The following is a 26,639-nucleotide window of genomic DNA, read 5'->3' on the forward strand; positions in this document are numbered from 1 at the left end:
AAAATGGAATTGAACTGAACTGAAGCACTCCACTTCAGAATGACCTAGAATACAGTACCTTCCTGTTTGTGTCAGTAAGGAAGGAGTTAAGTCTGTGTTGGCACATAAGCCTTTTTTAGGCATGGGGTACATAATATTGCTGGCTTCATCTCTTACAACAAGGGCATCCTGTCATGCAGAAATAGTTCACTTTGATGTTAATGTTCTCATGGCTTCATTCAGACTTTCACACAACACTGACATTTAAATCCATCATACAGATCAAACAAATGATCAGACTGTATGATTGTAAAGTGAAGAACACAGTGTCATTTGTGGTTAGCTCCTGATCAGGTCTGTTTCAATGTGGCAAATAATTTATTATAATCAGTAATTAAGTTGCAACTTCACACACTTCGCTGTGATGCTCTTTTGCTCTGGAAATGTGGAAAAAAAATGAAGTCTTACAATAATAATAATTATTATTATTATTAAAAGAGAAAAGGGAAAATTCATCATTTCATTAACTCATACTTCCTCAAATTTGGCGTGAGATTAGTTGGAAAGTATGAGACCGTGTGAGCAAGCGAGATGGAAAGTGGCAGACTCATGCCATTTAAAAAAATGTAAATGTTACTAGATTCAATCAGAAAGGTTCATATGCTCTCAGATTAATGGAAAGGAGTACATGTCTAAAAGGGGCAATAATTGCATGCAGGACCATTGCTTATCATTCATCCTGCTCTGTTAGTTGACATTAGTTAGCATGCTCCAGTTCATGGAGCATGATCCAGCATTTGCATTTAAGAGACACCATGTCCAGGATCTCCTTGATCAGGACTGGCTAGCTGATCAAGGAGCCCTAATTCCTGATTTGGAATCATTTGCTTGGAACCTGAAATCAGTCTGCTTAGCTGAGTAGCGTGCATCTCTGCAGGATGCTTTCTGTGCATCATTGAAGCAAAATATTCTGTTCGGTGATAAAAAATAACATGTTGATAGACATTAAAAATCTTTGAGATATTTGACTATTTATCGTTTAAAATATACAAGGTGATAGAAATAGATGGAAATACGTGAAAAACAAAGATAACTGATAGCAAAATAGAAATTGTGGAAAAATGTTGCCATCTTACTTTAACATTTTAAATTAAGTTGAATTAAAGTTGAATTAAACTAAAACTGTAGGGGAATCCTTGATGCACTGATCACCATAAGGGACATTAACAACAACACAAGCTGTTGCTGATGTTTCCTGTTGAGCGCTCATGTGTAGCTCTCTCTTTTTTGGTGTGTGCATTGTAATGAAGTACTCTGTGCTTCAATTGTTATTGAAAAATCCCCTCTTTTAGTGTTTGTCATTTGTCTGCATCTTGCTCTGGATTGTAGTAGTTGACTAGATCATAGTGAGGGAGTCTCTACAGAACAGATGCTGGAAGTCACAATATCACTTCTGACTAACCAGAGATGTTAGGCAATTTGGTATTCTTGAGTTCTTTATCTGAGATTGGTTAAGACCTCTAACTGCACAACTTGACTCATTACTCTGGGGATTGGTATGCTTTTGACATTTTCAGTTGGTGAAGCATAGCAGAATAAATTTATTCCTAAAAAACTTGGAAGGAGGCTATCAGCTATACCTCTACTGAAGTAGCTGAGAGAATATCATGTTAGTAGGTGAATTCTACTGAAAATAGCTATCCATGTGCAAGTTACACTTGCAGTTGAAACTAACTTTATCCTCTGATGGGCTTGCAGATGGTATCATGTCTCTTTTGCACTGTCAGGTTGTGATACTTTTGCTGATGGTGTGTTTTTGTCTTGGTAGGAGACATTTGCTTTGCAAAATCTCCTCTCCCACAGCTATTCGGTACTCCAAGAGGAGATCTGGCATGCTAGATCAAATGTAAGAACATTGAAATCAGGCATGCTACTGCAATGTTTAGAACTACAAAGATTTCCACAGCATGTATGAAATCAGTCAGTTACAGTTTGATTGTGAATGAGAACAGTATCCTCCCCCACTCAGACCGTTTTGATTTACCCCTTTTACTCGAGTTGTCAGCTGTGTATACATCCACAAATTAAATTAGGTTTTATTTGATTTTATAATGTTATGATAATTAAGCAAATTAAAACTTAAAGTAAATATCCCTGGTCTCAAAGGCAGTTATTACATAAAAATTGTCCATCAGTATTCGTGAAAGATCTAGTTATTTTCCCTGAATTGGCCATCTGTGACTCTTTTGGTCGTCTATGACTCAAAGGGAGTTATTTCATGAAAGCTGGATGTCAGTATTCCTGGAAAATACAATTATTTTCCTAATTCGATCATCTTATGATGACAGAAAACGGACAGAAAAAGCTGTGTTGGTCACAGTAAAGGGGAATTACATGATTTGGATAAGCAAGTGGATGAACAGGGAGATTTCAGTGTGGGCAATACTCAGTTTTTCTACCCTATAGATCTATATGATGTCAAAGAGAACAATATGTGCGATATCTGCAATATGGTTATCTCAATTCAGTTCAGTTCAATTCAATTCAATTTTATTTATATCACAACAACAGTTGCCTCAGAGTGCTTTATATTGTAAGGTAAAGACCCTTCAATATTCCCCCCCAAAGAAGAGAGAACCCCAACACAAAAAACCCAAACTGGAAGCTGGTTCCACAGAAGAGGGGCCTCAAAGCTGCCTCCCATTCTACCTTTAAATACTCTAGGAACCACAAATAAACCCACAGTCTGAGTACTATAAGGTCATAAAGATAACATGAGGCCGTATTATTCTTGTATGTCCAGAGCAGGATTTTAAATTTAATTCTGGATTTAACAGCAAGCCACTGAAGATAAGCCAATATAGGAGAAATATGCTCTTTCTTTCTAGTCCCTGTCAGGGCTCTTGCTGTAGCCTTTTGGATCAACTGAAGGCTTTTCAGGGAGTTTTTAGGACATCCTGATGGGTCCAGGTCTTTATGTCTTAAAGAAATTCCAGCAGTTGAACTAATTGGTGAGTGTTATCTGGCTTCATGGATAGATAAAGTTGAGTCATCTGCATAGCAGTCAAAAAGTATGCAATGCCTTCTAATGATACTACAGGTATAACGTAAACAGAACAGGTCCTAGCATGGAACCCTGTGGAACTCCATAATTAACCTTAGTGTGTGAAGAGGATTCTCCATTTGCATGAACAAACTACAGTCTATTATGATTCAAACCACTGTAGCGCAGTACCTTTAATACCTACAACATGCTCTAATTGCTGTAATAAAATGTTATGGTCAACAGTATCAAACGCTGCACTGAGATCTAGCAGGCCAAGCACAGAGATGAGTCCACTGTTCACTGACCCTAAGAAGCTCATTTGTAACCTTCACTAAAGCTGTTTCTGAACTCTGATGAAATCTGAAACCTGACTGAAGCTCTTTAAATTAACCATTCTTCTGCAGATGATCAGTTAGCTATTTTACAATTACACTTTAATGAATTTTTGAGATACAAGAGAGGTTTGAGATTTGCAAGGGCCCAGGCTTGGAACCAAACCTGGACCCTTGAAATAGCCATTTGGCTCAACCCGGTGAGCTATAACAGTGCCATCATTTTCTGGTATATGCTACTTCAGAACCCCCCTGAAATTTGAAATCAGACTAAAATAAAGTTATAGAAATAAAGAAATATAAATAAAATAAGAAATAAAGTTCAGTATGATAGCATCAGAAAACTCGTGTTTGATTATTTTTCTTACAAACTGATTTTTTTAATCTTATTTCTATGTCATATTTCCCCCAAGTTTTCCATGTATAGTGGCTGGATGCCTCAATTGTGCTGCCTAACGCACACTTTGTGAACCACTGGCCTAAAGGGAAGAGAAACGGAGCTAAAACAGCCTTTTTCAGATAGTGGATGAACTCAGGGTTAGTCAAGTAGAGCCCAACAATAAGAATATGGAGCTGGAAACGAGCACAATATGTTCTCCTTTATGTATGCACTTCACACTTCACAAGGATGTTGTGAAGTAGACTTCATACCGTTAAGGTTACAAGAACACCATATAACATTACTTTCAATTACTCGAAGAAATGTGACTATTCTTATTAGCAAAAATTGAAGACGTCAAATAAATGTGATTTGTCATTGGTCTTGGCCATCAATATTCGTCAAGTAAGGTGTGGATAAATCTGTGGTATTAAATATTGACCCAAAAAGCTGCAGGGACCTGCCATTGATTTTTTTTTCTGAGTAATGCTCACTTCAGAAGACTTCCCAACTTTTTCTTTGTCACAGCATATCTCTATTATTGATCCCTGGAATAAGCTTTTGAAAGCCATTTTATTGTCATGTTTTGGGGCATAATACTAACACATTGTCTTTGATGAATTACTACTTATCACCCTTTATAAATATTTATCAGCCAGCTAAAACTAATGCCAGTGGAAAAGAGGAGGCAGTGCCCAAAGCCTAATCTGCCCTGCCAGTTGCTGGCATATTTGGAGTTTATAACAATCTTCAACAAATAAATAACAGGAGTTCATGTTTTTTTAATAGTAAATATAAGACATCAGAATCTCAACAGCCACATCTACTTTTGTCAGTTTTTTAAATCAGGTTTCCATGCATTTGTTATTATTGGTCCAACTCAAGTCTCTCTAACATTCACTGTAAAACAATTAGCTGTTGCCAGACTTGTTTTGCAACAGCATGACCAAAGGACAATTGTGACTCCAATGAAATGTGCTGTGTCAGAACTGCACGTGCTTTGAATGTTAATAAGACAACACTTCTTTCAATTACTGCCAACCCTTTTGTTTGACCGATGTTCAGACACTGGCAAGTCTGTGCACCTGTTTTTGAGCCACATTGGGCCCGTTTGAGCCTGTCTTTGTCCAGTGCTACTTGAATAGTGTTTTTTTTTTCTTTTCTGGATGACTGTGCTCCATTAAGTAAAGCTTGGACCAAGATTTTCCTGTTTTATTTATTCCATCTTAGAGACACAGCTGTCCTTCAGCTGCAATCATTGTGTCATGCTACCAATTCAGCTTGGTGTTGCTGCTGTTAAAAACAATGTAGTTGATGATGAATGAGTGCAGTGATGGGGAAAATCCAGTTATTCAGTGTGAAGCTCGTATCCCTCATTTCCATACTGAACTGCAGTCGAATCTCCCGATAGCTTTTTGGGAGAGACTGCCCAGATAATTCTTCCACAAATGTCAGGGAAATGATGCTGAGCGAGGCTGCTGCAGTCCTCTTCTATGAAACTGATAACGCTCAGTCAACATTCAGAAATCCTGCTGCTGAATGCTTATCTCCTTAATGGCTCCCTGTGCACAAACCACTATTATTAAGGCTTAATTATTTTTGCCTCCTATGCTATGGGGTGTTTTCTGGAGGTCCACGATATCTCCCTTATGATGTAATGTCCCGTCGCACTCTGTAACACGCTCTCGTTGCATGGGTGGGGTATTACACGCACAGACATGAGTATTATTACAGACTTCGTTAACAGCTTGTGGCACCTCATTTGGCTTGTCATGTGTGCATATCTCCAGCACATCTTTGATTTGCTTTTATCTCATTCTTTTGAAGCCTATCATCTGCACACTAACAACTTACTGATACTAATGATGCTGTACATTCATTACAGCTAATTGCACTGGTCTGGAAATTAAATCAGCAGCCCAGCTCAATTAAATGATTGCTGTTATCTTGTGATTCATTTCACAACATTGATTTGTAGTTTTTATTTCTCTCAGAGGTCAAATGCAGGCAGAGGATTTATGTAAGCACACTGGTTCAAGAGACAGATTTCTGTGCAGCTGCTGTTGCTGTCAGTGCATCTTCTTGACTCAGTGGACGCCTTAAGAATCACAAGACTTCCAGTGTTTCAGAGCTGTGTAAGACAGAAAAATTAGGCTGATACTATGTTTGTCCTACAGTACTCAAAGTCAACTATACAAGGCCCACATAGTTCTCCACCGCACTCCACCTTCGCTGGTTATAATGATGAGAATCACTGGTGAGTGTCTGTGGGCATCTATCTAATGTAGCTTACCAACAAAATCATGGAGGCACTCCCTTGTGGTGCTATTTGGTATTGCAACGGAAACATAAACATTTATTAAAAAGTTGTTGTGTAATTGCCAGGAGTTACTGTAAAATATAAAAAATATTACATTATACATATTTTGTTGACTGGACACAGAATGAGATGTTAGGATGGTTGCCAACTAGACTACGAAAGTTACTACAAGTATAATAGGACCTTTATACTTGCTGTTCTCGCCCTTGCAAGTGACACCACACATCAAAAATAATATCTCATCAATTTTGTCTAAGCAGCATCACCCTTTGTTCAGGAGAATACTGCTCTGAGTGCTCACACCTTCAGTGTTGGTCATCACTATATCTGTGCATCACCATCAAACCTTCATACTTGAAATACTTTTTACTTTTTTATCAACAAGTTGTGGCAGCTGCCACTTTTTCCTGTGGCTGTTGCCCCCATCGGTTCTGGAAGAATTGAAGCCGTGGTACCCATCATACTAAAAACAAATAAATAAATAAATACCATCACATTTTCAGTGTATTGTATAGATACAGTATAGTATCTAAAAGTATCTAAAAGTATGGGATTAGGAAGTCTATCTGTCAACTGGGCAAAAAAACCACCCCAAACCAAAAACCAAACATCTTCACCAGTCACCCAAGTCTAACTTATAGTTTGGCACAGTTTTTTAATGCCACTTGGTATTTGAATATTTATGGAATAATATACATCTGCTCCTCAAATTTGCTAGATAACTCTTGGATTTGTTGTTCTGTTGATTCCAAATGGATCTGGGAAAAAAATATGACTTTTCAAAATGTATCTAACCAGTCTGTCTTACAATTCATTTGTAATTAATGAGTTAGTTCCATCATGTATACATTTTCTCATTGCTTCACTGAATTTTTAGACACCTGCTATGACACCTATTATTGGGTGCTATGTGGAAATGAAATAGATTCTTCTTGCCTGTGTTCATACAGTTAACCATTATAGCCGTTCTTTCTCTAGCTTATTGTTTAATGTATCACATTGCAGTTTTGTCAGTTTCTATTTGTGTTTAAAAATTTAAAACTGTACAGGAAAAAGCAAACTGAAGTCTTTTTTACTAACTTTAATATTTTTCATAGGCCTACAGTATGTTGGTACCACCGGCTCCCTTGGGTTACTGGATTACTTTTACTTCCCTCTTAGCATAGATCAATACTGCTGTTAAACCAGCATCAAAAGGAGACACTCTGAGGTTTAACCCTAGTTTAAACACTCTAGTTTTTCTTGTGTTTTTTGTCAATGTCATCATAGTTATTTTAACAGTCCCAGCTTAAAGCAGTTTACTGACTGCACAACAGATGTTTTCCAAAACTGATGTTGTTGCCGTGGTGGCTGTGAGCATGTTTAGCTGACTTCACTGCGTACAGTTTATTATATGAACTTTAAAAGTGTAAATAAAACAATAATGCAATCATGTGTAAATCTCATAAACCTAGATTTTATTCACAATAGAACAGGAAACATCTCAAATGTTCGAACTGAGAAATTTTATTATAAGCAACCACACATGTAAAGAAGGCTGTAAAAGGAAGTACTAAAAAGAAAGAGCTGGAGGAACGTTTTCAACTAACACTGTTTCCTCTGCACTAAAGAGAAGGAACCATCAGGTTTGGTATCAGCGCTCAGTTTAAAAGCCTGCATCTCTGATGGTAAAGGGGTTCACTGGTGCCTCTGAGACTGACAGCATGCACATCTGGAAAGCCACCATCAATGCTAAAAGGTATATACAGGCTTTAGAAGGCATGGTGCAGTTTAAACATTTGGGGTTTTTTAGCTTGTGTTTTGAATTAAATATGGGTTGATGAGACCTGCATATTGTTGGATTCTGTTTTTATTTACATTTTCCTTTCCAATCCTTGAACTTGGAAATGGTAGAAACCATTAGTATGAAAGAACAGGAATTACCTGGCCATTCAAAGCTTGTGATCTGTGAGAAAATTGCTGTCAAGTCCTTTTGGTATCCCTACTTGCAGTGTTGTTACTTAGGGCATATCAGTAATGTATCATTAATCATTGTTATTAATCATTAACTAAAATAAATGAATAACGCATTATTTAAGAAATGATTAGGCTGCAGTAGCAGCATAACATCATGAAACTGGCAAAAACTCTGCCATGTCCAAAACAAAACAAAAAGACTGAATTGATGTCAAAGATAAATTATTCTCAGTTTAATAGCAGCCATAGGTATAGGGCTGCTGCATATATTTCCCTGAAAGAGATTTATGGAAGCAGAAAGCTCAATTCCAGGAAATAGGGAAAGAGAAACAGAGAGAGGAGCGAAGAGAAAATGGAAAGGGAGGAAGATCTGATAAGTAACTGAGGCATTCCCCTGATGGGAGGGAGATAGCTCTCTACCATCCACTCAGTAAGTGTGGGGTGAAACTCAGATAGCACGCTTAAGCAGGACAAAGTGGAGATGGAGAGCTCCCCCTTCAGCCTATATCCTGCTGGCTCCACTTTACTCTGCTCTTTGTGGATGTCAGCCTCTATGAGAGACCCTCTGCATCTTCCACCTGACACAGTGCCGAGAGGATAACCTGGCACCACGGCGAGTCCAGTGGCTTCATGATGATGCATGATCTCAAAACAGGTCAGACTGTTGCCATTATGTGTATTATATAGCAGTATATAGTGGTAGAGAGATATGTTCTCATAGTGGGCACAGTTTTCTTTTTCCCACTGGAGTTTGTTGTTCTTGAAAAAGTTCTATAAAGATTGTACAAGGAGTTTTCATTGTATTCTCGTAGTGTGATTAATTTCTTACAGAAAAACTGGAGTAGTTAGAAACCTCAGGGTGTTTCTGTTGGTGTGAGAGAGTCTTGGGTGCTCCGTCCACAGCGCCTTGCCCTTGGTACCCTTCTGTCTGGACCTAACCCATGTATTGGACAGGGATTAGGCTGAGCGTCTTGTTTTGCTGCAAAATATTGCATAGCGTGCCAGGGCTGAATCCAGTTGTTGCAGCAAAGAGAGACAGAGCATGCTCGTAGGAACTGAGTAGCAGTGCTGCTGTTTCTGCACAAATTTCTCAAGAAAGGTTTTTGGTTCACATGAAAAAAAACAGACTGTCATTTGGTGTTCAGAGTTTGGCAACTGTATATCAAACTCATTTCAGTTCATATAAAAAGCTCCATTTGATGGTGTAAGGGTGTTTGCATTTGGGCAAACTAAACCAATATTTTTACTTACAGCCCCCTTTTTTGTGGCTCAGCTTAAACTGACGCAATGAGACATGCCTTCTTGAAGTTCACTGCAAGGAGAAACATCAGTCATTCTTTACTTTATCTGGTAAAACTCTTGACCCGATGGTTTTGAATGCTGAAATATGCAAGCCTTGAACTCCTGTCAGGATAATATATACTGCATAGTTATCAGATGATGCGTCCCTCACTGCTGTATTGCAACATTTGACTTCATAGGAGACAGAAACAACTGCAGGATGACTGAAAACACTGTCGTCTTTTCAAAGTTTTGTTTTGCTCTTTGTGTTGAGTTACAAAACTCTTTTAAACAAATCGTGCAACTAAATGAAACCTTCAGTGCTTCCCCACTACATAATTTAGATGGCTGTTCGGTAGCTCACATACCGGACGTTTATTCCCCCGTCCTTTAAAAAAAAAAAAAAGCATCGTCACAAGCTTTCAAGGAAGCTAATTTTCTCCAAACAAATGGGCCCAGTGTGCTGCATTGTTGGTACATTAGCTGGGGATGCTTCAAATTCCGTGACAAATAGTTCAGAAGTAATGCGGCTAAAACAAAAGCCTCAAAGAATGCAGATTCCTAATTAACAGGGGAGCCTGGTGCAGTGCTGCTGCCTGTATGTGCCCAGTTCAGCTCAGCAAATTATGAGTGGTCAAATCTCTGCGTGTGTGAAAGCATGGGTGTGCAAGTTTTTGTTTATCTACGGATATTTAAGTGCTGAATTCAATGCAGGATACACGTGATCCTAAACATGTATTTTATATACCGTTTATACTTGAAGTCATGTTTTTACATCTGCAGAATTGCATTTTTTTTCCTGTGAACTTTGCTGAAATGTCGACTCATAAATCTTTCCAGCCTGCTCTATTTGTTTCCTCCTCCCTTTGCTGCATGGTGATGCAGTGAAGAACCACTTTCTGTTTCTATCATTCTGCGTCTGTATGGTACTGAAACTTAGCAGCTTTCCTTCAGAGCATTCACCCCCCACCCCACCCCACCCCACCTCCCACTGCACTATAATCATTTATTTACTCCTGGCACACTTTAAGTGAACATAGAGTAAACATTTTTTATCTCAGCAATGTGTTTATCCGTGCCTGCGCGAGTGCTTATGAAAGTGTTTAGCTTCTGCATAGCAGTATTTACCCTGTGAGCGCACAGTATTTTTCAGTTTCAGTGGTGAAATATGCTGTAAACGATGACGGTGATGATTAAAGGAAACAAAAGAGAGACAGTGAGAGAAGAATTTAATAAATCACTAGTAAAAAGTATCAACTTAAAAGGATTATTTGTTTGTTTAACCCATCATTGCTCCCAGCCTTTTTGTCTTTTGCTTGAATGAAATCATTTCTGTAAGTTGCCCGAGTCGAGACTTCAAAACTGAAATTGCATCTATGATAGCAATATATCAAATGCAATGCAAATTGCTCACCGACATTTTTTTTGTAATATTCCAACATAAAATTGTTAAAAAATAAGGAAAAAGTTCAACGGAAAAGAGTGATAATGATGATGAGCAGTGACAACCTTTCCTGGATAGGCAACAAATGTGAGGTACTTTAGATAAATCCAGTGAATGAGTGAAACTAAAAATACCCCAATTATTAGTTTATAAGGATGGGCAATCAGACTTTAAAGCTTGTAAGAATGAAATCATCCATTGAGTAAACCTGCTGGAAACAGGTTTCAGGGCCTGCAGTGTGGCACTATATTTGTTTAGGCTTAGTTTGACACAGTTTGTTGAGTTTGTATTCAAGGAGGATTTGAAAAATATTTTTATTTTGGTGTAAAAAGTGATTATTACCATCATTGTTTAGTCACATGTAATTATACAACAGACAACAAATAGAAACTTGTTGTGTCATGCTATTCAGCCCTCTCATCACCAGTAGCTGATGTTTGCTATTCTTTCATGTGACAGTAACATGTGTTTATGCTCTAGTTAAAGCAATGAATGGCCCATCTAATTGAAATCAATAAAGCTTGGTGGGCTGGCTTACGGGGAATGCTGAGCCCTACACTCTGTGTAAAGGAATATGAGCCTTGGCTGGCTGCAGGGCTATCGAAGATTCTTTTTTTGCTGTTGACTGAATCATCACTGTAAGCTTATGAACTTTATGTGATATTTTTACCCTCATCCAACAGACAGCTAGGAGTATAGAAACACAGGTGTGCAGGGAGTTGGTCCAGAAGGAATATGATTAATGACTTGATACTCCTTTTCTTATTTCTCTTGGTGTTGTCTCTCCCTCTGTCCTGCAGCCACAACCTGAGGGCTACATCATTTCGGCATCCTGTGACTGGACAGATTTCCCCTGAAAACATAGATTACACACTACAAGACAGGTGAGCTGGCCTACCTTTTTTTAAGTGAATGATGTATATGATGCTCGCTTAAATATATAAGTTAGTTTACGAACCTGAGATGAGAGTCTTTAGTGTTACTCTCCTCGAAACGTGCCACAGCAAGGGAGTGTAAGTGTCTATTCTCCACTAACAAGAAGATTAAAATTGGTTGATTTTCAGTTTGTTGTTTATTAGCAACATAACCAGCAGTCATTGTCAGAACACAAAAGGATGGGCACTGTCGTATTTGAATAAACTGAATGTATTCATCACCATTACCATGGTATTTATAACTCCATAATGGAATCTATGGCAATGACACAACACTCACATCTCACTTTGATCATATTCATATCACGTCAGGAGCCATGAATCTGACTCATCAATCTGTTATGCTAATGCTGGCTGTATTATAACAGCGAGTTATTCCGGCCCACCTGGGCTGTTTCTCTCAATGCCGTTGACACCATAAAAGCAAACTCCTGACTGTGTGCTCACTGTGATTTGAGAACTGTTGATTGAAAGGAGGGATTTACTAGGCGGCAACATTACTATATTGTCATGGCACGATAGTCGGATTTATTTCCTTTTATGTCATTGTGTAAATCATAACCTGCAAAGGCATTAAAGCTACACAATTCAAGGCAGCAGGTGTCTGGTTGTATTTAAGCTGTCTGGTGTAAGATGATCGTGCATACCAAATATTCCACTATAACAGCACCATGGCGGGGCACAAGCATCTGTTAAAGCAATATGAAACTGATTAAAGTGATTCATATGCATCCTCCACTGTCATTCACTTCTTAAAACTCTCCATCATCCCTTGTTCAGTCCTGCTGAGACACGGATTTGTATATCATCAAAGGGGCTTTAACGCTATGGATGCCTCACTTGCATATTTTCAACAGTAACAAAATGCCACTTCTGATCTCTTTAAGCTCATCAAAGTAAGAATAACACCTGTTTTATGTCTGCTCTACAACAACATTCCAAAGATGCCACGCAAGGGAAAACACAACTTAAGAAAAGCCAAAGTCATAGCATATACACTAAGTGTAATTATTTTTATTACTATAAAAGACACTGACACAATTCATACATATGCCAGTCACTGTCTGTGTGAAGTGTTGAACTGAGCTGAGGGAAACATTGCACTCAAAGCAAAGTGGATGCAGCACCACAGCTAAAATCAGTAAAAGGTAGAAAACAATAGTAAAGATACAGTGTTGTACAAAAGTAATTTCAATTATATTTTACTTCCAAGGAGCCAGACTCTCATTCTACCTGTCATTTTTCAGAGGAATGTTTTTTGTTTTGTTGGTTAGTCACTTAACACTGACCTGTGAATGACTAACTCAATGGATGAATCAATGTTATGACAACTTTAAACTGTGTCTTTCTCAGGCTGTTGCACTTTGTTTTCTGTGTGTTTGTTGAATTTATGAGAAATGTCCAACAGTTTGAAGGGCATAACATTGTGTTTTTGCACCAACAAGGTGCTTAAAGATAAATTAGCCAAAAACTTGTCATATTTCTGCACAGTGTGGAGTGTGTCCTTACAAAAATCTGAGAAAACTGGACGAATAGAGGACAGAAGAAAAAGTGACAGGCCTACAAAACTATCTACAGCAGATGGGCAGTTCCCGAAGCCATTAGAAGTCCTTAAGGAACAGAACAAAAAAACTGAGCAAAGATCAGATATATATGGCTCTTCCGCTGATCCATCAACTGTTCACTGAAGCACCATCGGTAATGGTCTCAGTGGAAGGGTAGCTGTCAAGAAGCCATTCTTAAGGAAGAGAAATAGGGAGAAAAGGCTGATGTATGCCAAATTACACAAGAACTGTTCTGAAAATCAGTAGCAACAGGTCTGATGAAATGATGACTCCACCAGTCCTTCAAATCGTTATCAGTATGTATGGATGAGGTCTGAAAAGAGGCATGAGCGGAGGCTCTGTCATAGTTTGGGGTTGCATTTGGTGTTGGGAATTATCAGATTTTGACTGAACATGCAGTGCTGTCTGGAAAGCATCTGATTGGCAAAAGATTTGTTTCTCAGCATGACAATGATTTTAAACACACCGCCAATGCGGATGCAGATAGTGTTCCATTGTGTGTTTGCCTATCAGTCACAGATTGGCCTCCCCAGAGTGTGGACCTTAACGTTATTGAAGAAGTGTGACTCATGTTGAATGAGGCACTCAACATCCAAAGAAGAGCAAAGTTTGCCTGAGCCAGTTTAGGCAGTGTACCAAATATTTACTTTCAAGTTTCCTTAGAATTATACAGACTCTGTCTTTTATACTATGTTTCCAAATAGGCAACATATGAGCAGTGCATCAATTTAGAAGTAATAAAAGACTGCAAGATGATACAATTTAATATTTTAGTGAAACATCATTGGACACTTCATATCTGGTAAAAGCTGCATCTCTTAGACTTTATAACAGTATGTAACACAAGCCGCCTGTAAACTCATCCACTTGTAAAACAGGAGTGAGTGCCCTTTCAGGCCTTTTCTGCTTTTCCTCTGGATCTACTTCTACCACATGCTTTTTTATCCTTGGTCATTGCTTGCTGATAGCTAAATTTTATTTCTCCATTTCACAGCATGCTTAAATGTTGTTGCTGTTTTTTTGTTCATTAGTATGTTGACGTTAGGGGTTCATTCTGCTTGTAATAATACTTTAAAGGAAGTGGGTTTCTTCCATTAATAATTGACTCACTTATTCCCTGGAGATATTGAGGATTGAGGACAGGCAGATCAGGAGAATGAGCTTCATGAAGCCCGGTTCCACAGAAAGGTTGATCAGACTCTGCTTTACTGGCCTGAAGCCTCAGAGTTTGTCTAGATTATTCTACCAGGATCGAGTCATTGAGTCACATGTACACTCACTGTCTAAAAAGATTAAAAAAACATCTAGTCTACCTCCATTTCCATCATAGCAGAAGAAGCAGGAAGAGATGGAACTTAGTGACATTCCTACTTCGACACCGCACTATGTGAAATATTGCTCCTCTCATCCACATGCCACTACAAATCTCCTGGGGAACTGCTCCAATGACAGTGGTGGTAAACAGTATGAAAACTTCACATAAAACAGCAGAGTCCCCTTGATAAGACAGAAACATCCTGTAAAACTGCTGGCAGCAATCCAAGCTTGGAGTGAACTACTGTAAGTTGTGCTCCAGTTTGACTTTCCTTTTTTTCCCCCGCTTGTTCTACCTGTATGTTTTCTTGCTTTAGTCTCTGACAGATGCCTCAGTCTTACCTACTTTTCTCTAGATTGTGTGTGTTGCGGCACACAAAGGAAAAATCAGCACAAGAATCTGCTCATAACCTATTTATTGAACAATGCAGGGGGAGTTAGGACATTGTCAGGTCACATTAGTTCCTGTTGGTAAATTAGGTTCGACTAAGCACAAACTACTAGGTTACATATATAGCACAGAGGTCACCTGACTACTCATTAGTTATTCCTTCAAGGACCTGACTGATATACCAACCAGTACCAATGTTTGGTCACATAGAAATCTGATATTCGAATATATCAGCCAATATTTATTTTCTTTTAGTGTACACGAATGGGTTTTTTTATGACTTTTTTGGCATCATACAGATGTCACAGAGAGGAAGAGTCCTAAATCAAATGTTTAAAGCAATCGAAAGCATTTGGATCATCAGGAATGCTTGAACAAACACTGACCTCATTATCTGAAATTCTGGTCATCTTTAAAACCAGGATCCACTATTTTAATATAAGAGGTATAAGCAAAAACAGGTAGGTCACCTTTAAACATGTCACTCCCACCATCAGTAAATTTGTACATGCCCATTGAAGTTAAGATGCAGTACTTTTTGGCCAAAAATGATTGAAGTTTATTTTTTCTTTACTGGTTATTACAGTGTCCACAACCACAATGCCATCACATTGTTCTGTACTTCAGGTTAAAACACTTCTCACATTAACAGTTCTCACAGTTCTCTGTTAAGAAGATCTGATGCAAGTCTTGGAAAAGCTATGATGTAACATCATGTAAGGAAAGCATTAATTTTAAACAGTGTATCATTGCATTGCTGTTGGTGGCTCTAAGCGGACTAATGTTGAGGCTGCCGAATGTAATCTTTATTGTTTTACATCTCAGAAGCATCTCAATTCTGTTCTTTTTATTATCTTTGAGGTGCGTTGCATACAGTATACAAAAATGTCAGAAGCTTCACACAAATGGCTGTAGATGCCATGTCGTTGGCCCCTATTAGTAATCTGTACTTTGACGTGATTTCTCTCCTCGGTTGTTTGCAATCAGTCAAAACTAATTAGACCGCAGTAGGTAAGAGAGGAAACATTGTTGTTTCCTGGATGGAGAATATGGTAATGACACAGCGGGGAAGTGAGGCACAGAAGAGCTTGGGGCACTTGGGGTATGAAAGATGATCTTCTGTTTAAAAATCATTACAATAATTCAGAATGAGACTTTGGGAAATTTGTGCCAACAGTAAGTCATTCACTTGGCTCCTGGAGTTTTTAATGAATAAAAGAATTCTGCTTTAAAAATGTTAGTCTTTCTGTCCTAACATAGATATGCGCACGCACACACACACACACACACACACACACACACACACACACACACACACACACACACACACACACACACACACACACACACACACACACATAAATCAGCCCCCTATGAATAAGCTTTAACCTGTTTTCTATCATGCCTTTAACTCTGTGATACAAGATTTTCTTTTTTATTTTCTTGATAATTTGCTGTTGGACTCAAACATTTGGTATTGTTGTTCAGCTACAGACACGTACTTGCACACTATGGTTGGCTGCAGTCCAAAATAGGCTGTTTAAAGTGTTAGAATAGCTTAAAGTGTGGTGCAAGCTATTTGTTATTTGACACCAGCTTGTCTCTGGCATGTGTGACTGTGTTAGTTCTTCACGTTCCCTTTCAATATGATGATGTCATGTGTGAGGTGGGAAGTAGATTCCTTGTAAGCTGTGCATATGTGCCATTGTTATGATTTTTACTCTTGGTTTTCGAGGGAATTTTGTCTTTTTAGTTTGTTTTGGCTTGTTATCTCTGTGTGTGTGTGTGCGTGTGTGTGTGTGTGTGTGTGTGTGTGTGTGTGCGCCACGAGGTGACTGCCAGGCCAAGTGTTACATGAGTTTTCCCTCTGTGTTAACACATCCAGTGGAAAACCATTGGCTCTGAGTGGTCTCACGTTGGTGTCAGGAAATAGTCATATCCTTTATATGTGAAAGCTCAGCAAAGGACTGCGCTCTGTTTTATTGCACGTTTGGAGCTTGTCAGAGGAGTTGAGAAGGAACAACACTGCCAGTGCTTTTCATCCTTTTTTGCATTCTGTTTTTCTTCCACGCTGTTGTCTCAAATGTAGGATAGAATCCCGTATGTCCAAGTCAGCGGCCAATCAGAGATCAGCCAACATGGTCACAGAGTCCTCCAAGGCTGTGACCTCAGCAGCAGTCGATGCTTCCTCAGGGTCAAAGGTGAGTCTCAGTGGTTCTCTGAGAAGCAAAGGCTTTAGATATACTGTAGAGCATGAACCAGTTAATGTATTACTGATCGAGATAACCTTTTGTTTGTTTTGAGTTTTAGTAAATTATGATATTACAAATTTTAATACATTTGTTCAATTTGTCATAATATCAGGAGGTAGAACAGGTTGGGGGTTCAATGCCTTGCTCCTCCAGTCTGCATACCAAAGTGTCCTTGGGCAAGATACTTAACCTCGAGTTGCTCCTGATGTTTTATTCCAAGTGTGAATGTCAGACTGAAAGTACTTAGATATAGTAAAAAGTGTACATGAATGGATGAATAAAACACAATGGATAACACGCTTTGAGTGCTAAAGCGCTATATAAGAACCAGTCCATTTTCTATTATAGTCCTAAGATCAATTATCACATTGATTATGTGAGCCACAATTAACAGTCCGAATTTAACAAGTGTAACAAAATTTTATTTCCCCAGTTAACAAATGAGTCGACTACTATTAAGTTACAGTCAGAGAAACTTTATGTATTGAGGTTGAATAGTGCACCTCATTCATTTTGTTATTTTTTTGTTACCATGTATGTTTTTTATTTAGTGTCTCAAAAAGAAAATGATCACAAATCCTGATTTGTCTTTTTAAGCGGCTCGTCGGCCAAATAGCCTCACATATTTATTGTATAAATGTACCTGAGAAACTGACTGACTTTGTCTAAGAATAAACTCTATTATAAGTGAACACGCGCGTCCACAGGAGTATACTTTTGGTATTTCCTTTTCTCGTTAAGGATGTTTAAAAAAGGAGCTTCCAGGAAAGAAGGCCATTTTGTTATTTTAAAGGAAAAATGATTTTTCCTTTCTAAGTAGGCTAGCATCACACAAAATGACTTTATATATGTTAATTTTAAATTGCCTCATGTTTTATTTTTATTTTGTTACTGATTACGTTCATCTGTGGCTCCTGCAGGGCTCCAGAGGTACGGGGAAAGTACACAGTTTTGGCAAGAGGGATCATGCTATTAAAAGAAACCTCAATATCCCAGTGGTGGTGAGAGGCTGGCTCTATAAACAGGTGAGCATATTCAGAGTGAGTCCGAAAGGCAGATGTGTTATACAGGAGCACGTGTTAAAGACTGAGCAAATGTTTAAATGTGTCACGCAGTGAAATATCAGCCACAGGATTACCATCCTTCACTGTGTAAGAGGTGTAACTGTGCAGTATGGAAGTGATCTTTCTCTGTCCCTTAGCAGAACTTAAAAGCTCATATTGACCTTACAAAACCTTTAAATCTCACAATCCTAGGAAGTATAAAACTACAGCGCTGAGTTAAATGTAGCAGCTGCAGCTTTCTGCCAAAGTAATCCTAATTAACAAGCAGGTTATTCCCAAACTGCACTTTTTAATTAAAATGTATTCCTGCTGGAGGATTTCTAAATATTGTCTGTATTGCGTTTCCCCCGATCCATTTCTAGGACAGCTCTGGAATGCGACTATGGAAACGGAAGTGGTTTGTTTTGTCCGACTACTGCTTATTTTACTACAAAGGTGAGCGTACGAACAGTGCACTTGGTGAAGGTTTAACAGACAAAGATTATAAAATTGGACATGCAAACCTTTAGCGATCTCATCTGCTGCCATTTTTGATTAATGACAGCCTGTAATTAGATATATGACATGCTTTTTCCACCAGCTTTTGCATCCTTATTACCTTGAGATCTCTTCTTGCGTTGCCATAGCATGTACCTTCTCTCCTTTATTAATCATACTGAATAATAGATAAGCCACATGTCCCATCATACCACATGCAGCCACATGCCCTTGCAGAATCTTGAGTCCCGCATGAGTTATGCCTCGCTAATTTTCCTGCTATTCATAAATCTGCAGTCATTTGTAAACACCGTAAAAGATATTGGCAGAATTAGATGTTGTTCTGAATGCAAGTAACAATGTTGTGTGTGTGTGTTCTGATTTCAGACAGCCGAGAGGAAACAGTACTTGGCAGCATCCCTCTGCCCAGTTATGTCATTTCGCCAGTTGAGCCTGAGGACCACATAAACCGCAAATATGCTTTCAAGGTAACACTGAAGTGGCACTGAGTCAGATCTTTAAAAGAAGTTTTCATGTCTATGTGCGGATTTCAAAACTTCATCTGAGATTATTTATTGCTGCGCTGTTATTTGTTAACAATCCTTACATACTGGTTTCCCCTCACTGTGCTCACTGTAACACAGAAAGGCTGTTTGTGTGCTGCCTGGTGCCCAAATCTCATTTTCATATCTCATTTTCATATATCCATATGTTTATTGTTATTTATTGAGTTATTGTTTTGATTAGGTATGACACTTCTATACTTCAGTATCTACCAAAATGTGTCTATACAACAGAGCATCAAAAATAGTCAGATCATACAACTGTGGAAAGAAGTTTAAATACACTCATCATGAGCATGAATGCCGTGGTATTTTTTGTTCTTTTTCTCGAATTCGCACAGGGTCAGAGGTATACATACAGGATCAAAGACACTGTTAAAAAAATGTAAGGGAACACATCTCAATGGGAAAAAATCCTGCTGGATATCTATACTGATATGGACTGGCTAATGCATTAGGAATGAAAACATGGCATATCATTTGATGGAAATAAAAATGATCAACCTACAGAGGGCTGAATTCAAAGGCACCCAGAAAATGATGTGGCAGCTATACCATTTTGTCAGAATTCCATTGCAGCACCTAAAAATGGTGCTCAGTAGTTTGTATGAGTGCTTATATGCATGCCTGACAATGTTGGAGCATGCTCCTAGTAAGACATGGATGGTGTCCTGGGGGATCTCCTCCCAGATCTGGACCGGGGCATCACTGAGCTCATGACAGTCTGAGTCTGAATTCATCCTGATTGCAGTCAGGGTGCTGTTGCCTAACCTGTAGAGGTCTGTGTGTCCTTCCATGGATCCACCACCAAACCGGATAATTCTCATTGTCACTGTCTCACTGTTAACCTTCTACTGCACCTATTGTTAATTTCATTAACATCAAAGTAGCTGAAATTGATTAACAAACTCCTCTGCTACTTAACAAACCAGATCAATAGCCCACAAGTGTAATTGACTTGATGCTATACTCTGATTAAAAAGTGTTCCTTTATTTTTTTTGAGCAGTGTATATAGATGAACTCACTTAAATCTTTTAATAAGTTGTACTGAAGATTCTACAGTATCTTCGGCGTTGACAAGGCCAAGGCCTATTAACTTCTTGTTAGTGATCATGATTGAATACAACAGGTAGTTTTTCTTTGCAGGCATACAAGGATTTTTTACACCAATCATTGAATTAACCAATACTCAGAGCAATAGGAAAGTCCAAGGAACCCATTGATAAGCTAAGAAGGAGAATTAGAGTAGATTTACACAAATTGAGAAGGCCTCTTGGAGCGATTTCTAAACAACTGTAGATTTAAAGATTATCAGTTCAAACAACTGTATTATGAATCATTCAGATGTGTCAGCACTTTGCCAGATTGTGGAAGAAGACCCAAACTGTCTAACCCTAAGATGAGAGGAAACTGGTTAAAATGTTCAGGAACAACCGAGGAACCACCAAGGCTCCAGTCTGCTGTGAACTGGAAGATGCTGGAGCACCAGTGTCCACAGCAAGGGAAGTTTTACTGGGAGGGGTTGTGACCAAGCAAGAAGCCCCTGCTCCAAAACTGACAGCTGCAAACTCAATTGAAATTTGAAGATGTCTTTCTTCAGTCTTCTGGAGAAACGTGTTATGGTCAGACGAGACAAAGGTGGATTTATCTGGCCACAATGACGTTAGTATGTTTAGAGTTAATGGCGATGCTTTCAAATGTAAGAATACTGTACCATCTGTCAAGCATGGTGGTACCATCATGCTCTGTGGATGTTTTCCTGCCAGTGGTACTCGCACATCGCACAAAGTGGATGGAATAATGATGAAGATGGAGCACCAAATTCTTCAACTTCACCTCAAATTAACAACTACTGTATACGATTCAAACGTGGTCACATCTGTGTGTTCCAACAGGACAGTGATGCCAAACACACATCAAAACTGGTTTGGGGATGAATAAAGCAGGCTAATATTAAGCTTGAATGATGACCTTTCCAAGAGCCTCAATCCTATTTGTGGACTATGCTTAAAGGCCAAGTCTGTGCCAGGAAACCAATTAATTTAAATGAACTCTACCAATTCTGCCAACAAGAGTGATCAAATATCCAGCCAGAATTATGCCAGAAGCTTGGTGATGGCCAAGATGTCTTATTGAGGTCCAACTTGCCAAGGGACATTTAACCAAACAGAGGGGTTATATGGATGTGTGTGCTTCTGTATGTATACTTTGATTCTGTGGATTGGAGAAAATCCAAAATACACTCAAACCTGTGCACCCAATTCCTGTTTTTTTAAGTCATTAAATATGTATGCTGTACAATCTCTCCACCCTGGAAAAAGAACAGTTCAAAGACATCTTTAAAATTCCCCATGATATTCATGACCACAGCTGTAACTTCATTTATTAGTTGCTGAGTTGATATGACACGGTTCTCAAAGTTCACCCATAAAAATCTATGTAAAGATTACCAAAGTTATGGATTTCATAGAGCTGCCATTGGCTGTTCCGATTTGTAAGATCAGGAGGTCATCAGAGGTGGGTGTCTGGTTATGACTAAGAAATAAATCAACAGCTTTCCATGGAACAGTTAGTACTGATCAAGCCCAAGAAAAGAGACATCCAGAACACAACTGTCTCCTATTGTGCCCCACAGCAATAACATTTTACCATTTAAAACCGTGGAAGAGATTCAGCATGCAAGTGATTAGAATAGTGAGAAATGTCTAAACAACGCAGGAGCAGCAGTTTACCAGCAGCTAAACTTAACTGAACTTAAACTTTTTATTTATGGTATCTTTTGTAACTTCATTGTATTACATGAAGAACTAATATAGTCTCAAGAGTGGAGAAAGTTTCACTGGAACTAAACAACAGCCCCACTCTTGATCATTATGTATGTTCAGGTTTTTGCAAAACAAGTATTTTGCATGCACCTAAGGTGGTCTTAACTCAGCTTTTCTTATCTAATTCTATAAATAGTTCTTTCTCAAGTTGTGCAGAGTGTGATGGAATTTTTGACCTCCTGATTTCTGACCTTTTCTAGAACAAACTCAATAGCGGGGATTAGAGCGAACCGCTACAGTACAATTGTCCATGTATCAAGTACAGCAGAACTATTTCTTATCTGATTTTATCCACTATTATGAACTGAGAAGAAAAATATGTTTAGGTGTTTCTTGAGGGCAGTACAGGGCAGTATTCAAAACAGTGTGTGAAGTATAAGAAAATGTTTCTGTAACCAAAATCTGAATGGTAATATAGCTAAAACTGGTGTTAATTGTATCACTTTTACTTTAATATATGTGCATGACGTTTTTCTTGCATGCAACTAATATTTTGTTTCTTTCTTTTTCTTTTTCTTTTTTGTGCAAATTCTGACAAAAGAAGGACACAAGAAATTATGTTTCTTGTGTGTTAACATCATCTAAGTCCTCTTTGTGGAAGCACAGAGACTCCCTCAAAGAATAATAGTGCCTGAATGTTGATGCAGCACAGCAGAATCTCGGTATTCTGTTATAATCCTTTCAGCTCTTTTGGGCTTGGGCTTTTTTTTTTCTTAGATTCTTGGTGTAAATATGTCTGATTGTGAGAGCATGCCAGTGTGAATTACAATGTCTGTGCTCATGTGATATGTATGTACTGTGTTTTAAAGTTCATACAACGGGCACTGAAATTTGTATGGTAATTGCTGCTTAGAATATTAATAATGCATTCAGCATATTCGCTGTTGGGCGGGAGTGTATGTACAGTTAGGAGAAATGAGCCTTGGCTTTGCATTAATACCTTGTATTTAAGGGATCCCCCATCCCCCCACCCTTAGCTCTCCCTGTGCCATCATGCATTAAAGAGCAGGAGATTTCATTATGTGTATCTGAGGTGCTTTGGAAATTTTCAGTTACTGCTAAGCAAGCATGAAAACAGCTGAGTTGTTGTTGGTGTCCAGGAATGATGTGTCTCTCTTAGATCTACTGACATGTAGAGTTAATTCTAGATTAATCTTTTACCTGGGTTAAAAGATTATGAGGCGAATAAAGTGTAACATTTTTGTTAAAATTCTACTGAAAATCAGTTAAATGAGCAGTTGGATGTATAAAACTTAAGATGTTGTGTAAGGACTTTGGTGCTGTAATGCTTTGTGCTTCGATTCCACAATTGTGTGTCAAAACACTTACGATGCTCCCATTATTACTCATTCTTGCTTTTGTGATGACGAGGGACTCCAGCTGGAGCCGTTTCTGTTCTCTCTGTTTGAATCAGCACTGATCAGCTGTGACTTTCTGTTATTTTCTGTTCTCCTATTTTTGCTCATCTCACTGTGTTTCTCTCATTCCCTGTTGGTCAATTGCCTTCCATTGTGACCCGGTGTGTTTGCGTGGGCGGAGTGAGTACTGTTCTCTGTGGGCGGCCGTCCTGAATCACACAGGCTTCCTGTGTTACATGAATAGGTATTTGATTTCACTATAGCCTCATCAGTAGCGCACCATCTTCACCTCCATTTGTTTGCGTCTAGCTGCTGAATGCACATTTCTAAATGTGCATTTAAGCCTCATCATGGAAACGAATGACAAGTCATTTATGGACAATGCCAGAGCAATCATTGCTAGATTAGACAAATCTTTTGAGTGGGAAACATTAATCGAGTGCTTTTCTTTTACTTGCACCACATTTAAAACATCTATTACAGTATAAGCATTTTTCCTGGACATGAATGTTAGATATTTAGCGCAGAACTGATAACTCTTTAAAACATAATCCACCAGTAGCACAAGATGTCCATGACAACACTGCAATTCAGAGTCAGCACTTTACCCTCAGATGTTTGTTTCATCTATAATCCAAGTTAAACTCCCATATATTTAGCAGGTTCACCAATTACTAACTTTATAAATGAGATCAATTTGCAAATGTTGATGCTCGTTTTACCATTTCATCAATGCTCTGAGGCTCTGGTATTTGTCTTGTCAGGCTGCTTATTACTCATCACATTTCCATCATCGCGGGAGAGGGAGAATGGCGAGGTGTCAGCCATTATTCTTTGCATTTCATGGAATGTATGTCACCATTAGCAATTTGCCATCTCCTGTACGTGTGTTTATTTTTTATTGTTGTATAATACAAGCTATGAAATTAACCCAACACAATTCTCTACCTCTTTTTGGAAGCAGGTCTTGTTGAGTTTGCTTTGCTGTGTTTGGCCTCTAACATGTTGAGTTTTTAGTAGATTATTGAGTGACAATAATCGTTTTAAATTATGAGTGCTACATAGTAAAGAGCTTTCTGAACAGATCAATGAAAATAGAGACTTCTCTTATTAATAAAGTCAGCCTGAACTCAATAAACTACTTTTTTTTAATTACAGGTGGCGTTCTGCTTTTCTGTTAATATGATGAATAAGGATATCTATAATTGCATGAAGGTTTTATATTTATTTTGTTTCTCATTATCAAGTGTGTTGTATTGGACTTAGTGAAGGTCATGCTCTTACAGTTCATGTGAAATAGCCAATAAATTGCTCAAAAACATTCATTCTGGAAACCTCTATAGAGTAAGAGTAAATATAGTTTTAATTTATATTGATTAATTGAAGATTTAACATTTCCCTTACCTCTTACTATAGTATATTGTAAAAGGTAAGGAAAAGTATGTAAACAGTAGTAGGTAAAAAACAAAAAAGGCAACACCTGTGAAACTACAAACAGCTGCTTCACCCTTTGAGTGGTTTTTTATATGAGGTTATGTGTGTGTGCTTGTGTCTAAAGGAGTCCGTAATTATGTTTTCTTTGTTCCTGTTTGGTTGTTCGCTGCAGCTGGTATATAATTTGTGTATTTCTAGAAGAATTTCTCTTAAAGACGGGAAGGTGTAACCTTTATGTTTTGCTTTTTGTGTTGCCAGAAACAACAGCACCATATTTTCTGCTGCAGCACTTTTTTCCCCTCCATTCTTTTTCTGTATATTGTTGCTGTAAACTTCAGTGAGTTGGCAGCGATCATTGAACAATAAAGCACTTATCGGCCTGTCTGGCAGCTTTTTCCTGCCTTTAGTAAGACGCTCTCATGTCTATCCCCCATCTCTCTCTCTTTGATAGGCGAGCCATACTGGAATGCGCTCCTACATTTACAATAAGAACTCTGTGATTGGCTCACAGGCAGAACACTGCGGGATGCGGACATATTTCTTCAGTGCGGACACACAGGAGGACATGAATGGCTGGATCCGGGCCATGAACCAGGCTGCGCTGATGCAGCAGAGTCACATGATAAAGAGGTTGGTCTCACTCTACTGGGTTCAGTTGGTTGGGGTTCTAGTGTAAGTTTGCACAGCAGAACTGGATATCTATTGAGATTATATTAAAAAAGGGAGCCTGGATGTCCCAATCAAAAACAACTAGAACCTTTGCTAGTGCATCATGCCTTAAGGATTCAACAGCACTGTTATACTGCAGTCCTGAAGGTCAGATTCTTTAGTATCTATATGATTCACTAATAAAATTATGTTTTCCGTAATTGGCTGCATTGTAACTTCAGTATTCTGCAGCTTTAAGTCCAGCTGTGTCTGCAAAGTAGACTTTCTCAAATATTTAATGGAGGGCAGAAATGCTCTAAAATATATAGCCAGATACTCGCTGTATACAGAATTATCTTACATTAGCAGGCTGTACTGCATAGCTTAAATGATCTGTGCAATGTTGCCATCTAGAGACCAATGTACATCACTACCTAATTTTTTAATAATATTTTGGAAAGCGCTCAGAATCCCATTGTTGTGTTCTTTGAAATGAAATACAAGTTATAGGAAATACCCTTTAGACATTAGTGTCTATCAACTGTATGAAGTTTGTGAAACTGTAAATAACATACCAAGAAAATCCAATATTCAGGAATAAGGATACATGTTTTAAAGTATGGAGCATTAAGTTGCAATGCATTAAAAAGGTGGTGCTCTAACCTAAAGTATTTGATGAAGATAAAGTGAGTGATATTACTGCGGTACTCTGGGGTTTCACTGGGGTTTTACTCCCCCCATTTTAGCTCCTTTGAAAAAGTGCAGTTGGATATTTAATGAATAACTCCCTATGCTCTGGATTTGTGTCTCTGCAAATGGATTGGGAAATTACCTTTAGGACCACTTAAGGTTGATTAGAGTTCCCATTGTGTTCTCTATTCACTGATTAATACTGTGTAATCCCATAACCCTGTAACACTAATGTCAGGTATAATTTACCTTACACTGTTCCAAAAAATAGTAATGTCAAAGTATCTTACTGTATATTTTACAGTTTTGTACTGTCTTTCTAGAATATCATTAAATTTACATAAGTAGACTGTGATTTTACATGTCAAAGGTAAAATAACATAAC

The 26,639-nt window shown here is 38.4% G+C and overlaps 1 protein-coding gene across 10 annotated transcripts in view; it reads left to right on the plus strand.

Annotated features, from left to right (window-relative positions):
* plekha7b (pleckstrin homology domain containing, family A member 7b) overlaps positions 1-26,639 on the plus strand; it is an 82,228-nt gene that overhangs the window by 24,793 nt on the left and 30,796 nt on the right. For 7 of the 10 annotated variants that reach the window (XM_063475053.1, XM_063475058.1, XM_063475081.1 and 4 more), the window contains 6 exons: positions 11,538-11,621; positions 17,032-17,143; positions 18,115-18,219; positions 18,621-18,693; positions 19,123-19,223; positions 25,368-25,546. In XM_063475053.1, the coding sequence (XP_063331123.1) occupies positions 11,538-11,621; positions 17,032-17,143; positions 18,115-18,219; positions 18,621-18,693; positions 19,123-19,223; positions 25,368-25,546 (654 nt within the window). Of the gene's footprint in view, positions 1-8,463; positions 8,668-11,537; positions 11,622-17,031; positions 17,144-18,114; positions 18,220-18,620; positions 18,694-19,122; positions 19,224-25,367; positions 25,547-26,639 lie in introns of those variants that run through there. The other 3 variants (XM_063475066.1, XM_063475116.1, XM_063475108.1) reach the window with 2 other exon arrangements.

This window comes from Pelmatolapia mariae, linkage group LG1, assembly GCF_036321145.2.
Source record: "Pelmatolapia mariae isolate MD_Pm_ZW linkage group LG1, Pm_UMD_F_2, whole genome shotgun sequence".
Taxonomy (NCBI): Eukaryota; Metazoa; Chordata; class Actinopteri; order Cichliformes; family Cichlidae; genus Pelmatolapia; species Pelmatolapia mariae.